The sequence below is a fragment of the Phyllobates terribilis genome, unplaced genomic scaffold, assembly GCF_046119375.1.
Source record: "Phyllobates terribilis strain yellow unplaced genomic scaffold, ASM4611937v1 Scaffold_5599__1_contigs__length_50570, whole genome shotgun sequence".
In the NCBI taxonomy this organism is placed as follows: domain Eukaryota; kingdom Metazoa; phylum Chordata; class Amphibia; order Anura; family Dendrobatidae; genus Phyllobates; species Phyllobates terribilis.
The window spans coordinates 3,846-20,560 of record NW_027368344.1 but is presented as its reverse complement, the minus strand read 5'-3'; the positions used below and the strand labels follow the sequence as shown (position 1 = coordinate 20,560).

Here is a 16,715-nt window from a genome sequence, read left to right as displayed (position 1 = left end):
TTTTATTAATATATATTTAGAAACATTTAAGACACAAAACGTGCCTCGATAAATGAGCCGAAAAAGAAATGGAAAGAACATTATGGGTATATAATAGAATGGAAACAGCAGTAACTAAGAGATGGGATACAATTTTAACAAGTGCCTATGCAGTAGTATGGTATGAATCAAATCTACTAAAACCCCGTCTCTCTCATCACATGACGGACATACACTAGAAACTCTGCAACTACCGATTCTCATGGCTTGGACATGAAGCTGGGCTGATTGGTGGAAGACAGAAGCCTGGCCCACATTCGGTCCGTTATCACCACCTGATTCGTCTTCTCTATGATGTGCTGCACACCAATACATACATACATTACACTACCATTTCCATGTTGAGATACAACGACAACAAATCACAAACCTTGAAGGGTATATAGCACTGTCTCCCATTTACTTGACCAACAGTGAACCCTGTGAACCCAGCCATGGCGCCATGAACAGCGCTCTGAGCAAGAAGGGTACAGTACACATTATCAGCTGCGTTGCTTGGAACCGCACGGATCATATAAGTCGGATCTATATACTTGAGTGTTATGTTAATCTTCTTTGGCTGGTCAAAGTAAGCCTACAAGATAGCCGAAACTCAATCAGGTCAATACATGCCGAAACTCGAACTATAGATTAGTAATACCAACCTTGATTGTTTGGGATAGCAGAAGGCCCACATCCTTATGGAGATTATTTCCTGAAGGATCAACACAACCCGATTTCTCGCCGGCACCTTCAGCCACCACAATGACCATATGACCATTCTCCTTTAGGGTTTTCTCTATGAACTCAAATAGCCCACCGCTACCCTCTAAATAGAACGGCGACTCAGGGATCAAGCAACAGTCTACGTCGCGGCTCGCTAGGGTTGCATACATAGCAATGAATCCTGCACCCGCAATAAATTTTATGTTCTATCAGATATCACTATTTTGTATTGCTTAGACAGTAGAAAAGACTGCGCATATATAGGGGAAAGTGGGAAGCAACTAACTGCCTAATAACTGCCCAATAATCCACTAATTGACCCACTAACTGAGATAGACCTGGCAATCAGGTAGGTCTGCTTCGTGTTAGAAAGTTTTTGGGTTCGAGTCATTTCGGGTCAGGTCGGTCATTTCAAGTTGAAATTTTACCGGGTCACAACGGGTCAAGTTATGACGGGTTTAATGTCGGGTGAGGTCGGGTCAACAGGTAGGTTGATGTAGAACTTTTTTACTTTTTTGAAATTTTTTCTTTAAAACAATAACAATAATCTTTTTTACAATAAATAAAAATATTTATTTAATTAAAAAAATACTAAATTTCACATTTTCTATTCATATCTTGACCCAACTCAGGTCATACTTTGACCCATCAGGTCAGGTCAAAGCAGGTTTCGTGTAAAAACAGGTCGGGTTTGCATGACCCAGAAACGGGTCGGGTTGATTTTTACCAGGTCTAAACTAAATATAATAAATACAAAAACTGCAATCTGAAAATCATATATAAATAACTAAACTAATTAATTAAATCTAAGCTGCTGAAGAGTAGAAATTCCAGAACCATATGAGTAGTGGATAGAGAGAGATACCAGAATCACGACCCATTAGCTTGACCAGACCGATTCCATTCTCAGCACTCTCAGCCTCAACATGAGCTGCATTGATGGCGCGCTGGGCTTCCTCTACAGCTGTGTCGAACCCAAATGACCTGTCAATAACCTACAAATAATAATCAGACATTAAACCTTAACCCCCAGTTTAAGTGCTGTGAGAGGAGAAGCAAATTTTACAAACTAGGGTCAGTTCAGCAACTTTTAGATTAATTAAAATTTCATCTAGATGAAATAAAATTAGATGAAAAATAGATGATGTTCAGGAAGAAAAAAGATGGGAACTTTGAAATTTCATCTGAAAAGCTTGGTTAGGGTGTTGCCAAAGTACCGGAATATCATTGTCAATGGTTTTCGGAATGGCCGCCACTGCTACTTGCAGGCCGCGCTTTTTTATCTCCTAAAAGTTGGAAAACACTGTAATGGAAGAACCAGGACATACAAAACAGCTCAGAAGAATGAATTAGGAAATGAAAATTTCACCTCAAAGATGACAGCAGCACCCCTCTGTGTACCATCTCCTCCAATAATGTAGACCTATTTTTTCAATCTTATAATAAACTGACTGAAGCATCACACTAATCTCAATATCAGAGCTAAAAATGTATTCATATGTACCTGATTGATCCCTCTATCTTGGATGCTGTCAACAATTTTAGAAGTGACATAACCACCTCTAGAAGCCCCAATAATACTTCCTCCCCTCTTATGGATGTTGTTGACAAACTTTGGTGTCAAAGGGATTGTGTTTTTAGAGTAGAAACCTTTATATCCTCCCTATACAATTCCAAATCAGCTAAACATCATTAAGCATGTGATTATGTAACATAACTGTGAGAGATTGATCATCAAGTATTGGGCTCACCGATATACCCATGATCTTTGTTACACCATACATGTAATCCAAGCCACAAACGATTTCCCTTATTACAGTATTCAACCCAGGACAGAGACCTCCACATGTTACAATACAGGCTTTAACATCATCTGGAGCAAAATAGACCTGAAAATTGTAAAGATTTGCTTCAGATTTTGATGAATAGAAGTTCTTGAACTGGAAATTCCAGTGAAATGATCATTGTTTACCTTCTGCCGAGGTCCAGCTCTTCGAAAATGTATCCCTCTTTCACCATCTTTATGCTGAACAGCCTACGCAAGATTCAAGAACAGCTAATTTCAGCATAGAAGTATGAAATGAATTCCAATTGCACAAGGGAAAACTTACTCGTAATGCGACTGTATCTTCATCATCCACAAAGTACTGCCTGATTAGCCCAGAAGATCAATTTCAGTGATAGAAATAGAGAGTGCGAAACATGAAAATAATAAACAACTTACTTTACACCAGCATAAGCGGGATTCTTTTGCAAAGGGTTTGAATAGGTCTGCCAAAATATCACAGCAAACAAGAATCATTCCGCCGTAACAACATTCGTCCGGTAAATTAACTTGAGGAGAAATTAGAAAGAGAGATTACCGGGAGGTTGGTGAGGAAATCAGACAAGTGAGGAACATCGTGGAGTACATAGCCACAACTTCCATCAACAAGTTTTATCTGTGAATCACTTACAGATCCCATTTTCACACCTTTGAATTCTGACAGACAGAAGCTTTAAACAAAAATTGAAGAAGAAAGAGTAAGTGCTATTCCAGACTTAATCCAACAACAATCAAGATTTCCCAAGTTTTGCTTGCTTGCTTGCGATTGAGGAATTTTGCAGAAGGAAAGGGTCATCATTTATACGTAGAATAGAAGGTTCTTCGATATACATGAAGCATGTCACAGAGAGAATAAAAACAGGGTGTTTAAAAATAAAAAAGCAAAAGCAGGAAATTAGAAAACAATGGGCCGCAGAGGAGAGGGTTGCGGCCGCTGATGAGTGCAAATGAATGCGCGGGAGATAGGATAATATTTATCTATTTTTTATTTTTATATTAATTAGATTTAGAGTCATTTTGGACGATGCAAAAGTTAACTTATAACTGTTTTTGGAGGACTGGTTGGGTGCGGACTTATTTTGGTATGGAGTGTGCGGATTGTTATAGTGTACAGTATATTACTGGATAGTGTACCAGTGCACTATTACAAAGTGCATCAGTGTATTACCGTAGAGTGTACCTGGTAGTGCACTATCGAGGAGTGCACCAGAGCACAATTGGGGGTGTACCTTAGTACACTGAGGAGTGCACCTCAGTACATCCAGTAGTGCACCAGTGCACTACTGGGGAGTGCACCAGTAGTACACTGAAAGAGTGCACCAGTAGTACACTTGATAATGTACTTGAAGTGCACCAATAATATGCTGAAAAGTGCACAGTCCGCACCGAAAATCAGTCCGCACCCGAAATGTCTTCCTCTCTTTTGTTATTTATAAACACATTTTTTATAAGTTCTATTTAGCCGTACAAAAACAAAAAAATTATATATTTTTATTGTCCAAACCTCACCGCTCAAAAATAGTCCAGACCTATACAATTAAGCTATGCATCTCTTTTTCACTTCGCCTACTATCATTGTCATTTGCTACCCATAACACCTTGTCTTAGCGGATTCAAAATGAGTAAATGGGTTGATTGTCTTTGATACAATGATTGGTTCAAAAACATTGAGATTGAGATACAATTTATACGACATGAGTGACAAACCCGAAAGTATGATTTTGAATAGTTGAGACTTTTACGAGACATATAATTAAAAATTGAATAGTTTAGATGGTCTTTGATAAGGTGAATCTTAAGATGCTCAAGGCTAGTTTGGGGAAGTGGGAGTTAGAGCACAATTGTTTAATTGTTCACGGACGACGTTGAAGGTTTTGAAGGAGGGAGGGTAAAGTTTTTATGGATGATTATTGTGCTCATATGGTAGTTGATGGACGACGGCGGTAGTCAAGCTTGAGTTGCAGAACAAACTGGACGAAGAGATGTAAAATGGGACACACCTCATTTTTCTACAACATATAAACAATTAGTTTCATTTATTTTCGATAACACCTTTTTACCTATAGAACAATTTTGATTTACATGTTAGTTGTCCAAACGCGCACTAAAATTAATATTAGTACTTGAAATTCATTTACATAAAGTTGGATGAGAGTTGAGAAACGAGTTGAGCTCTCAACCCTTTTGAATGCAAAACTTAACCTACGAAAAATATATGCACTTGACTTCAAATATTAGAATTACTAATTGAACGTAAATTAGCATTGATTGTGATACTCTTAGCAGCACGCGTGCAGTTGAGCTCCCACCCCCTTTTTTATCTTTTTTTTATTATTAGTCTAATATATAAAGTTGGATGTGAGCCTAGTAACTGATTATGTCACAACACCTTTGTTCATAGCAAAGCACAACTGTAGAAAAACAAAAGAACATATATTAGCATTGATCCGTGTAACCCTAGAAAGAACTCGAGGGCATCGCTCCCCAATTCTCCAAATATAGAGAAAGCAAAAGTGATAAAACTGTACCCGTTATCTGTGCATTTGGACTCAAACTTTTTCTTCTTCCTAGCAACAACATTAGAGACAACAACACGTGAAACAAAACTTCTAACCCCATCCCCATGAAAGGAGAAATGCTTGTGACATCCAAACAAACGTCTTTACCTTTGTACCAAAAGTGGACATGGAGATCCTCAGGTCGGAGATCTCCCCCTTTCTCAGACAAAAAATCCAAGATGCACCTCCTTTTGCAGATAACACCGGCTTGAGTGTAGATATCACTCAACACATCTCGATCCAAGTTATGGAGAAACTTAAGGCCAATATCATTGCCACAATACACAACATGATCTCCAAAACTATGTATGATTTTGAAAGAGTAATAAGGACAGGTGAAGTCAAAAGGATACATAGGAATCACAAGGTGATAACAGAGAACACACCTGAATTGCTTAGGATGCAAGGTCTGTCCTAAACCTTATATAGGGATGGTCCTCAATAAATCCAAGGAGTAGGATGATTGATTGCTAATGAGGATAGCCTTTTCTCGATCACTAGGGTTGTAACAACTCATCAACAACTTTTCTACCATATCAAAGTACAATATAGCCAAATTTTATAGAAACGGGGGCTGGTACGTCACGGAAGAGATCAAGAGCATCAAATTTGCAAAAATCCTGAAAGTTGTTCAAAGCTAATTCACAACCAGAACCTAGGTCAATGGCACCACAATGACAAATCAATCTGTTCTGAAAACCAAGAGGCTACAAACACAAGGCAACAAAGTCTAAAGAGAGAAGTAAAATCGGCTTACACCCGCACAACTACGAAAGAAGAAGTCCCGATTGGGGGTCATTAAGCCCTACAACAGTGTGCATCAAACTCACTGTTTTCAAAACCATGTCTTCAGTTAACCGGCTATAGAATTTGACATCCAAACTAACCGGACCACCAAGTAACTTGACTCTATCCAGGGGACGAGCCCAACTTGCAGGAAAAAGCATGGGATCATTGCTCCTCAGATCTAGGTATGGCCAAAAGATTTCTATTTTCTTAACATTAAGATCCAACCCTATCGGTGGTCCTTCCTTAATAATCAAATGTAACGAATCTGAAACCTGCACAGTGTCTCCAATAATGGTGTCATCATCTATATACCATACCATGAAATCTAGCTTGCCATTTTTATTGATCAAATGAACAAGAGGATGCAAGGTAAGCGCAAACATTAAAGGTCCTAAGGATCACCCTATTGAACGCCTTGGCAATATAACATACTAGCCTTATCATAGTATAACTTCATAGGACGCGCATAATAGAATTCAATCCAAGGAGAGAGTGAAGGGGACCGAAGTCAGACCTTGGTAAGCATAGTACACTAGTCTATCATGTTGAAAGCATTTCTAAAATCCACCAGGAGCATAGATATGTTGTGTGCATCCCTTTTAGCCTCATCATCCTATTGATCGCATGGAGGATAGCTTCACTTCCATTAGGCACTCCTACCCCAAACTGAAAATCTTCAAGATAGTTACTGACCTCCTTCTCAACCATGATTGCAGCAACCTTAGAGACAAGTCTCCGCCATAATGTACCAAGAACAATGGGTTGAATACCTCCCTGGGTTTGAGCAAAGGTGTGAGTAGAGCACGAGCAATAAACTCATCCAAGGTGGGAGGACACTTACCAACAAGTAAGAGGTTAATCACAGTGGTGATAGAAGTGGATAAATCATTGGTAACTGCAAATGCGGCTTTAGTGCACCAATAAGGTGCTGATCCCAAAAACCATCATGCCCACTAGATGTTCCCTTAGGGCTTTCCAGCTTCTATATCAGTCTATTTTATAGAAGATTAGTACAATGAGTACGTGCCCTCCACGCGTGCTCCTGTAACCTCTTTTTGAACTTCCTTACTTTCCCCTTCCCTGACCTCCCCGGTGGGCGGTGGCGGCGTCATGCCTCCCCCCGCCCCCTCCCATCTCTACCCCTCCCCCTCCCCCTCCCGTCTCGTCTTTGGATGCCTCTTTTCCCTCTTTTAGAAATACCATCCTTGACGTCTCTCCATCCCCCACACTTCTTCCCCTGCTTCCGCTCTACCACTTCTTCCCTCCCTGGAGGTTCATGTAACCTCTGTACCACTCCCACCCTCCCAGATTGCATCTTCCTAGACCCGACCCTCTTCTCCTCCTCTGGCCCTCTTCCCATCGCTCCTTCATCGACACTCCCTTCTATGGGTGTCTCCCGTGTCTCCACCTCTACGGTGCTTGATGTGGTTAAGCCCGTCCGTCCAGTTGCGGGGATGTCTTGGAAGAAAGCGGTGACGGGATGCAATCTGAGGTCAAAGCGTGCTCTCCCGTCCGACTTCCTCTCCGATAAGGTCTCTATCAAAAAATCTAATAGTGGTATTTCATCCGTTTCTTTCACTAACGTTGCCATGAATGCCCTAGAGGGTATGTGGATCAATTCCATCATTATTAAGCCAGTGGGTGTTAAGATCAGATTCGAATTTTTGGAAGCAAGGCTAAAAGAGCTTTGGAAGAACATGGGATTTTTCCAGCTTACTGATATTCCTAGGGGCTTCTTCATTGTTGTTTTTGAGAAGAAAGAAGATGTAGAGTTCATTTTGAAGGAAGGTATGTGGATTGTCTATGGTCATTATCTGGCCACGAGGGAATGGTCAATAGATTTTGACCCTTGCTCTAACCAGATTTCCACCACGCCTATTGGGGTAAGGATTCTCGAACCTCCTATTCTATGTTATGATGAGACCGCTCTAAAATGGATTGCTATCACGGTGGGAGAGCCCATAAACGTCGATAGTAGGACGAGTTTTGCTTAGAGGAGTATATTTTCCCATGTTAGCGTTCATGTGGACTTGGCCTCCAAGCTTCAGGATTTTTTCATTATTGATGCTAAGAGTTATGGGCTGGAGTATGAAAACCTTGATGCTTACTGTTTGAACTGTGGGTTATATGGGCACTCTGTTTCGCAATGCTCTTTTGCCGTTAAGGCTAGTAATGCTGCCAATCCAAAGGTGGGTGACTCTCACAGGTTGTTATGAAGGAAGCCTTGGGCTCAAAGGGATCGGGAGTCTGGCATGAAAAGAAAGGAAAAATCTGGGTTTGTATGGTTCCCGCTCCTAAGTCGACTCGTCCTCCCAAATCAATCCCCGCTTCGTATATCTTGCTGGAGTTCATACCTTTGTCGGTTGTTGCAAGTTCTGAGGCAACCACTGTTGATGTGACGGGTGGAATATTTGAAGTCCTAGGCTCCTTAGAGGATGTTTCATTGGATGAGCCGGAAAATTCTGACACGAGTAGGGTTGAGTAGGATGAAGACAAAGAACAACTGCATACTTGTCAAGAGGAAGGTTCTGGGATGGAGATTGAGGGTGAAAGGTGTCGTGTTGTGGAGCAGGTTATTGAGGCGGGCTTGGTTGCTTGTATGGACCCTAATCTGTAGTGCGGGTCTTCTAGTGGGTCTATCCTTGAGGATGAGCCTAATTCATCTTCTGTTTTCGGCCCTTAATAGGGTTTTAAAAGAGAAAATTGGTTCTGATCCTGCGGCTGGACACAAAAGCAAGAAAAAGAATAGAAGCGCCAGAAAAAGAGGAAAAGCTAACTCTGGAGTTAACGTTGGGCCTGTTACCAGGGCCCAGGAAAAGCCCCATCTACTAAGGAGGCCCATCCGGCCCTTGCCCCTTCTATGATAATGGGGTCTTCGAATGAGACTATGAATGCAAACAAAATTTGTCCAACAACCCAGTTATTTTTGGGTCCGTTGGAAACCAATGACAAGGGTTCATCGCACCCCCCGAATATCCAAATGATAAAGCGTATCCTATGGAATTGTAGAGGCGTGGGCAATGCTAGTTTTGCTCGGTCAACAAAGTACCTCATTAGAAGACATAATGTTGATCTTTTTGCCTTCTTCGAGACTCAACATTCGGATAGGCGGGTTGAGAATGCATGCATAAAAGTGGGGTGGGGTAATCGTATTATTGTGAACTCAAGCCTCAACGGGTCGTGTCGGGGGCTAATTTCTCTTGTGGAATCCTCTTTTAGTTTCCATCACCCTCATTTTGCAAAACGCGTGGTTTATACATGTTGAGGTTAAAAAAGATGATGACTCCCTTGAATATATTTTCACTTATCCCCACCCTCGGCTCACTAGAGAGTTGCTTTTTGGGAGATCTTATTGGAGACTCTTGGCAACACATCAAGGTCTATTTTTATCGGTGGCGACTTTAATTGCATTCTATCCTATTATGAGATGATGGTGGTCCGAGTATCTACATACGGACAAGCGTACCTTCCAAAATCTCATTAACGATAATGGCCTTGTTGATCTTGGTTATTTCGGTCCACATCTTACTTGGAAGAAAGAAGGCATTAATGGTAGCTTTGTCGCTAAACGACTCGACTGTGTTCTTGCTTCCGTTGATGCTATCCTTCATTGGCCTTTTTCTAGTGTGAGGCACCTCCCATTTCTTTGCTCGGATCACGCCCTCTTTAATCTACGGCCTCACCCTACTCATGACCTCTCTCGTCGCCCGTTTCGTTTCGAGGCAATGTGTATGAACCACTCAGGCTTCCATGACCTCATCAAGAATACTTGGTGTTAGTTGATCTCTAATAGTCTTATTAAAGCTTAATCTATTTCTCTTTGTTTTGATGATAACAAACTAATATGTTTAATCTCTTAGTGTTTTTAAGCTTTCCAGGTTATTGTAATATCTTCTGGCATGCACTTAAGTCACTTAGAGATGCGCTTCGACTGGTCTCAGTCGCGCTTAACACCAAGCGGAGAAAGCAAGTTTTGCAAGCGGTGCTTAATAATCTCATTCAAGTCCAGAAGTGAGTATAGGCGAGCTTTTAAGAAATAGAAGATGCGCTTGAATGAAGTGGAAGAAGTGTTGATCACGAGGTTCCACCATAGCACAAGGTGTACGCTGTCGCAGAAGAGAACTACCAAAATACAAGGGAAGGCTGGTGAGCAAGAGAATTCAAGTTGAGTAAACAAGAGGTGTGAGAAGAACTTGAAGACTTTGAGACGCATAACCAGGGATCGCCAGCGTGGAGGATAGTTAGTTAGCAGAGTGGACACGGACTGCTGAGGTGGCGTGCATCAACAAGTGGAAGAACAAAACCAAGTTAATCTGAGCGGCTGATTATTTCTTACAATCTGATCAAGGCGCACGGATTGATGAGGTGGCAATATGCTTAGTCTATGTTTGTTACACGAAATTAAGTTAGAGTTGTAGCTTAAGGTTTGTGTATAAATAGTGGACTGTTGCATTCACTCTAGGCATTACAAAGTGAGGAATTCAGAGAGAAGCTAGGAGAGCTTAAGTGTTTACTCAGTTGTAATCAAGAGAGGTAAAGTGCCATTGTTCTAGAGAGCTGAACTCAAGTATTGTAAAGAGAGAGTTTACGAGTGAGCTTCAAAGAGTTGAAGCGAGAGATTGTAACCTTCTTCTAATCAATACATTGTAGTGGTGAGTTTTATCCCGAGTCAATTAGTGACTTAGGGTTCTCACCGTTTGGAAAACTCTTTGTGTGCAAATCTTAGTGCGCTTTAAACACTTAAAGCGCGCTCTTATTGTTGTCTGACCTTTTCCGCGTTCAAGCACTTAGTAAATCAATTACTAAGTGTCTTACACTGGTCAATGACATCTCCAAGTATTAAAGCGCAATTCGATACTTGAGAAGCGCATCTAAGACTTAATGAACCTTAGAAGACGTTGAACAATAGTGGCTTAATAAACACGAACCTACAATTGGTATCAGAGCCAGGTTTGCCTTTTTTTACACTAATCCTTTTTGCAGATCATAAGGATTTTGAAGAGTAAGAACATGTCGAACTTCAACCTCGGAATCTCTCTCGCAAAGCCCCATGTACTCATTGAAGGTGAATTGGAGTGGTGGCTAACGATGACAAGGAATTATATACAGCAAACAGATTATCAATGCTGGAAAATCATCGACAAGGGAGATGAGATAATTTCTGAGAAAGATGACTCCAAATGGGAAGCCAAGGAGTATCAACTAATGGAGAAGAACGCCAAAGCACGTCAGCTCATCCTTAATGCACTTTCCCGTAAAGACATTGATAAGGTAATGTCCCTTCCTACTGCTAAAGAGATGTGGACAACCATCATCAACATGCACTCAGGTAGTGAAGATATGATGGACAACAGGTAATTTGAGCTGAACCGTGAATTTTGCTCCATTAAAATGGGAGAAAATGAGCTTGTATCTGACTATCATTCTCGATGTCAAATTCTTTATGACAAAATGCTATCCGCTGGAATGGAAAAGAAGGCTTGGGAGTACTCTATGGCATTCATCCATGGGGTGAATTCCAAGTACGCGACTCTCAAGCAGATTCTTCTCCAATCAAAAGCGACTCAAGAATTGCCTATTTCTGTGCTTGCAGGAAAGTTCAAGGTACAAGAAATCAAGAACAATGAAGAGAAAATCTCAGAACGAGAAACCAAGGGCATGGCGCTCAAGCTCTCACGCGTCCTCCAGAAACTAGAGAATGATGACGAAGGAGACGATGATGATGATAGAGATGTCGCCATGATGACCAAGGTAGTGAAGAAATTCTTTAAGAGACAAGGAGGATTCAAGCGCGATGCTACAACCAAGCAACGCGATGTCCGATACTTTACATGCTTTAAGTGCAACGAGAAATGACATTTAGCCAAGGCGTGTCCTCATGCCAAGGTAAATCCAAGCGCAAGTTCCAGCTCCAAGCAGCCCCCTAAACAAGCCTTTGTTACACTTTGGGGAGAATTAGACGAAGATTTTGAAGATGGAGCGCAAACAGATGTTTGCTTAATGGCTGGTGAAGGATCCGATTCAGACTCTGGTTCTGAAATTGAGGTAGCGAATCTAAATCTTGACATTTTACCTAAGCGCAACCTCGTTTGCCTCTTAAGATAATTAATGGTTGAACATAAGTCTCTAGCTACTGAAGCTAGAGAACAGTTGGTTGAACTAAATTCTAAAAAAGAAGTAATAGTTGAGCTTTCCAAATGTTTGCATGACAGGCCCAAACTTCTCTCTAAATCTTGTAAGCGTTGTCATGGAAATGGGTTGGAAAGAAACTCTGACTCAACTAAGGACGTAAAGCTTGATCAAATCATCTCCAAGCTAGACGACCTGACTAAACTAGTAGAGGCAAGGACTATTTCTCAAACAGTTTTTGTCAAAGCTAGACCTGGACTGGGATATAACCCCCAGGAGTCTTCTTCTTCTACCAGCTTTTCTCAAACAAGTGACTACTCTGAAAAGCTTAAGTCACTTGAACAAGACTTGACTGCCTACAAGAGTGAAAACTCTCATTTGAAAAGCAGAATCAGTGTCCTTGAGGAACAACCACCCGAAACCAAAGAGTGGTTTCATGGGGAAAAAGTGCATCACTTGTATAAAAAACAAGCGCGCACCCCAGCTCAGCCTATGAAACTCGAGAAGAAAGCACCATTTAGACCAGGAAAAGGGAAGTATGGTTACGTGAGAGGTAACCATTACTGCACTTTTTGTGATAAAAATGGACACGATAGGCATGAGTGTGAGGAACTAAAAGGCCTCAAAAACAAGCCCTATAAGCCAATGGATAAATCTAAGGGCAAGCGTACACGTCGTCGACATTCACATGTTGAGAATGATTGCGCTTCAGCACAAGGAGGTGCGCTTCATAAAGCGCGACCTCATATGGTGCTTGATCTGAATGATCCAAGTTATTACGAGCCAGTCCAAAAGACTAGCGCAGTAATAGATATGTGTAACGTTCCCACAAAGCGCAAGCTTCGGTGGGAAATTGATAGCATGCATTTTAGTCTAGTTTAGGTCATGTTTATTTCGTCTTAGTAGAGTCGTTTTGTGTCTTTCTAGTCTTGTTTTATCTTATCTTCTTAGTTTCCTTCGTAGAGTCGGGATCTACTCTTTTGTTTGATGATTACAGGTGATTTGGAGGCATTCTATTGGAGATCATGAGCGTGCGCGGAAAGGTGATCAAACAAGGAGATTAGCAAGGAAGGAACCAAGCAAAGAAGGGGGCCGAAGGAAGGACGAGACAAGCCATCACGAAGTGAAGATGAGGAGGGAGCATCAGAGGGATACTCGGCCTGTGCCACGGCCGAGTATCAGGCCGAGTAACCCCACCAGAGCCACCAGAGAACTACTCGGCCCGTGCCACGGCCGAGTATCGGCCCGAGTAGCCGGTCCCCCTTCCGAAAATGGTCAATTTGCCTTGAACTCTTTGACTTCTAGGGGGTACTTTTGGGGAGGACCTTTAGAGTACCTTTAGAGTTGAATAAAAGGGGGTTTTGAGAGCTTGTTTAGGGGATCGAACCAATCCATCCATCCTCCCTCTCTATCTCTCTATTGCTAATTTCAAGACCTAGTTTTTACTATTTTGTGAAGATTGTTGAAGGCTTTTCAAGAATTGGTGTTCTAAGTTCTAGATCGAATCAAGTATATCTCTTATTCTCTTCTAGATTTATGAATCTCTTTACTCTTATGGAGTTTTTGATTGATTATCTCATTATGCATAGCTAGATCCATTGTTCTAGGATTGGGGTGATCCCAACAATGAATTGATAGATTATCTTCTTGTGTTTGTCTTTGAAAGCATGGAATCTTGTTTGATTTAATTCTAGGGTTCTTATTGAGGTTGAGATTATCAATTAGAATTTCTATTAGGTTGAGTTTGAAAGGAGATACCTATAGATTTCAATTAGACACGGCATGAGTCTGAAAGGAGATTGTTTGTGTTGGATTTCCTAGAATTGAACCCGAATAAACTTGTTTGTTCTTGTGGAGATATAAGTAATCATAGAAACCTAGGTTAGGTTGGACTTAATTGAGCACGAAAGTGGATGTTAACCCGGTCTAGTTCTAGTTTCTAAGCGCCTATTAGTCTTTGCTTGATTAACTTTGCACGAAAGTGATTGTTGGTTGGAGTTTAGATATGTCTACTATTGTCTGAAAGGAATTGGTAGATACATTAGATTGCTTACCATCAAACGAGTCCATGCTAATCTTTGATAAACGCATCTTGTAATCTATTAAGGAGTTGTTGTGGTGATCCTTGATCCTAGATATTTCTCATCCATATATTTATCCAAAGTTGTGTTTTCCTAGTTTTCGTAGCATAATTACCAAATTCCCTTATTACGACTTAGCTTGCTAGTTTGGTTGCAAAAGATACTACTTTGTCCTCGTGGGAACGACACTTGAAAAGCTACAATTAATCCCATACGCTTGTGGGTAGGTTTAGCCCTATCATGTTTTTGGCGCCGTTGCCGGGGACATTAGCTAGTATTAGTTGCATCCTACAACTGGTTCGACTAAGTCTCTTGTGTTATTTGATCCTTTTCTCTTGTCTATAATCTCAGGTTTGTTATCCTCTCATGTGAAGAGCCTTAAGCACTAATAATCTCAACGACTTTGATCCCGAACCTGAACGTGCTTTTCACTTGAGAAGAAGACAACAACGTGATCTAATTGAACCAGAGATGGCTCAAGAAGGTAATGGAGATCCGTCGGATAACGCCCTAATTCAACCACGTATGACTTTAGGTGACTATGTGACACCTAATTACCGAGGGCAAGTTTCTGGTGTGGTTCGACCTCCCGTGACCGCTCGTAACTTTGAGCTCAAACCTTCCTTGATCAACATGGTACAACAAAATCAGTTTGGGGTTTGCCGTCCGAGAATCCGCACCTACATTTGGCCACTTTCACCGAGCTTATGGATACTGTGAAGATCCACGAAGTGAGTCAAGATGCACTCTTCTTGCGCACATTCTCGTTCTCTCTACGAGATAGAGCAAAGGCTTGGTATAATGCTATACCTCTTGGCTCCGTTACCACTTGGGATGAGTTAGCCAGTGCTTTTCTCACCAAATATTTCCCTCCTAAGAAGACAGCTGAGATGAGAAATCAGATTTTAGCCTTCCAGATGAAAGATGTTGAATCTCTATATGACGGATGGGAAAGGTTCAAAGAATTGTTGATGTTGTGCGGTCATCACGGTCAAGAGAAGTGGACTTTGCTACACGTCTTCTACAATGCAGTTGACAGTTCTACCAGACTCATTATTGATGCTTCAGCTGGAGGTAGAATAATGTCAATGGATGTTGAGGAAGCATGGAATTTGATCGAAGATACCGCACAACATTCTCATTATTATAATGATGCTCGATCACATCCTAAGAAAGCGGCCGGGATGTATGAGGTGAATGTTGAAACTCACCAACAAGCTCAGATAGATGCTATGCAACAAGAGATCAAGAGGTTGACTTTGGCGATTCAAAAATCTAAAGCGAATGGGGCCGGGTCATCCTCTCGAGATACGTCTAGTGTGGTTTGTCAGTTTTGTGGAGAGGGTGACCATACCATTTCATCATACCAACAGTTTAGCGTTCAAGGTGAAACACAAGGGGAGGCCAACTATATGAACAACTTCAATCGGGGTCCGAGGAATGATCCATATTCCAACACCTCTAACCCCGATTGGAGGAATAACTCTAACCTCCCTTGGGGAGGAAATCAAGCTTCTCAGAGATACCCCCCTAGTTTCCAACCAAGACCCCCTCCACAACAACATCAAGAGCGTTCTCAACCATCCGATGAGTCTAAGCTTCAGCTGATTATGAAGGAGCTTCAGAATATAAACAAGAAACTGGAAAGTCATGATAGCTTGCATGCTCAATATGCCAAGAATGCTCCTAGGCCACATGGTCAACTCCCGGGCCAAACTGAGGCCAATCCAAGAGCAAATCAATGTTGTGTCCTTGAGAAGTGGAAGGCCACTTGAAGATACTAAAGTGGTAGATCTTAAGAAGAAAGGTGTTGCTATTGATGATCCCAAGGAAGCTAAGGTTCAAGAGAAAGAGGAGAAGTAAGAGCCTAAGTATGTGCCACCACCACCTTACAAGTCTCATCTTCCTTTCCCACAAAGGAGAGAGCAAGATCAGCTAGAACACCAATTTGGCAAATTTGTGGAGGTGTTGAAGAAACTTTGCATCAACATTCCCTTCACCGAATCTCTCAAGCAAATGCCAACCTATGTGAAATTTTTGAAGGAGATCTTATCCAACAAGAGGAACCTTGATGACTACCACACCATTGCTTTGAACCAAGAATGTAGCGCTATCATCCAAAACAAGTTGCCCCCTAAGCTTGGAGATCCGGGCAGCTTTAGTGTTCCTATGGTGATAGGGAGGAGTACCTACCAGGCTTTATCTGATTTCGGTGCTAGTGTGAGCATCATTCCTCTATCCATATGCAAGAAGCTTGATTTAGGAGAGCCTAGACCGGTGAAGATGACCTTACTCATGGCCGATAGATCTACAACAAGCCCGGTTGGTATTTTGGAGGACATTCCTATCCAAATCGGCAAGTTCTACATCCCGATTGATTTCATTGTCCTAGACATTCCCGCTGATTCTCCTATTCCAATAATAGTAGGACGACCCTTCCTAGCTACCGCGGGTGCTCTTATCGATGTGAAGCAGGGTGATCTCTCCTTCAATATTGGGGAAGAGAAAATGGAATTCAACCTTCCTAAGGTTGTGAAGCAGCCTTCTTTTGAGGATGATGTTTATAGATTGGATGTGGTTGAAAAAGCA

At 41.5% G+C, this 16,715-nt stretch overlaps 1 protein-coding gene across 1 annotated transcript; it reads right to left on the bottom strand.

Moving 5' to 3' along the window:
- Positions 1-239: 239 nt before the first annotated feature.
- Positions 240-3,209, bottom strand: LOC141250386 (uncharacterized). Its single transcript, XM_073669944.1, has 12 exons — positions 3,108-3,209; positions 2,969-3,015; positions 2,856-2,895; positions 2,717-2,779; positions 2,496-2,633; positions 2,249-2,407; positions 2,114-2,167; positions 1,962-2,030; positions 1,610-1,739; positions 684-925; positions 410-613; positions 240-338 (listed from the first exon to the last, which is right to left on the bottom strand). Exons 1-12 carry the CDS (start codon positions 3,207-3,209, stop codon positions 240-242), a joined length of 1,347 nt encoding a protein of 448 aa, XP_073526045.1.
- Positions 3,210-16,715: the final 13,506 nt, after the last annotated feature.

Excerpts from the sequence above, each read along its gene's own strand:
- LOC141250386 (XM_073669944.1), bottom strand. The coding sequence starts at position 3,209 with ATGGGATCTGTAAGTGATTCACAGATAAAACTTGTTGATGGAAGTTGT. Across the intron at positions 3,016-3,107 it reads ATTTCCTCACCAACCTCCCG|ACCTATTCAAACCCTTTGCA; the intron begins GTAATCTCTCTT and ends ATATTTTGGCAG. Across the intron at positions 1,740-1,961 it reads CCATTGACAATGATATTCCG|GTTATTGACAGGTCATTTGG; the intron begins GTACTTTGGCAA and ends TATTATTTGTAG.